General features: G+C 58.0%; 1 protein-coding gene across 1 annotated transcript in view; it reads right to left on the bottom strand.

Annotated features, from left to right (window-relative positions):
• Positions 1-444, bottom strand: part of GUITHDRAFT_108960 (hypothetical protein) — a gene marked incomplete at both ends in the record, with an annotated part of 2,051 nt that extends 1,607 nt beyond the window's left edge. The window contains 3 exons of the mRNA XM_005832244.1: positions 104-192; positions 241-313; positions 364-444. Coding sequence (XP_005832301.1) covers positions 104-192; positions 241-313; positions 364-444 — 243 coding nt within the window. The remainder of the gene's footprint in view (positions 1-103; positions 193-240; positions 314-363) is intronic.
• Between the last annotated feature and the right edge of the window lie 437 nt (positions 445-881).

Below are 881 nucleotides of genomic sequence, written 5' to 3'. Positions count from 1 at the left end.
CGCTCAACGGTGGAAGTTGGAGGCGGTTGGCACGTGGGCCCTCGTGCCCTCCCCCTCCCTCCTCATCGCTCTCCTCGCTGGTGCTCTCCTCGCCATCGCTCACCGCCCCCTTGCGACATGTCATGGCTGCGATCCTGTACGAGTCGCTCACCTCCTCCCTCAGCTCTGCTGCTTCTTGTTCGCCTTCAACCTCTTCACAAGGATCAACAAATAAGCGACATGTCAGGTGAACATCCAGACCAGCATGGCGAGCAGGCTCGACATGTTCTTCACCGGCATCTCCCTCCTCCTCCTCCACATCGCCTCCTTGTTCCTTGTCCAACACAACATCATACAGCTACAACAACAAGCATCGTCTCTTACACTCAGCACTCGCAGCCTGAACTCCTCCATCTGCCTCGCGATGTCTACGATATCGATGTGCAACCCATCTCGGTCCTTCATTGCCGGTAAGGAATCATGCAAGGGAGGAAAACCGAGAAGAGGGGAGGGGAGGGATGAAACAAGAGGGGGGAGGCAGAGGAGGGGAGAGGTAGGCGGGTGGGGATGGGAGCGGAGAAAGCAGAGCACCTGCGATCGCTCTAGACGCTTCCTAGCGATCGCCTCTTTCCTTCATGGTCGATCAGGTTGATGAGAGACGTTTTCAGGAATCCTCACCTTCTCCTCTGCTTTTCTCCGGGCAACATTCCTCCCCCACTTCCTCCCCTTCTCCCTCCCCCCCTCCCTCCCTCTTTCCCCATTCTTGGCCAGGAGGTCTCTGCTGCCTCGCTACCTGCTTTGAAGATGAGATCGTTCGCGGGGATTGGAGCGAGCAAACAAGGGAGGGAGAGGGATCAGGGAGTGGGAGCGGGGATTAGGACCTTCCGGAGGGAGCTCCCTGA

Source organism: Guillardia theta (genome assembly GCF_000315625.1).
Source record: "Guillardia theta CCMP2712 unplaced genomic scaffold GUITHscaffold_36, whole genome shotgun sequence".
Classification (NCBI taxonomy): Eukaryota; class Cryptophyceae; order Pyrenomonadales; family Geminigeraceae; genus Guillardia; species Guillardia theta.
Note: the sequence above shows the minus strand (reverse complement) of the source record. Positions and strands in the feature narration are given on the sequence as shown.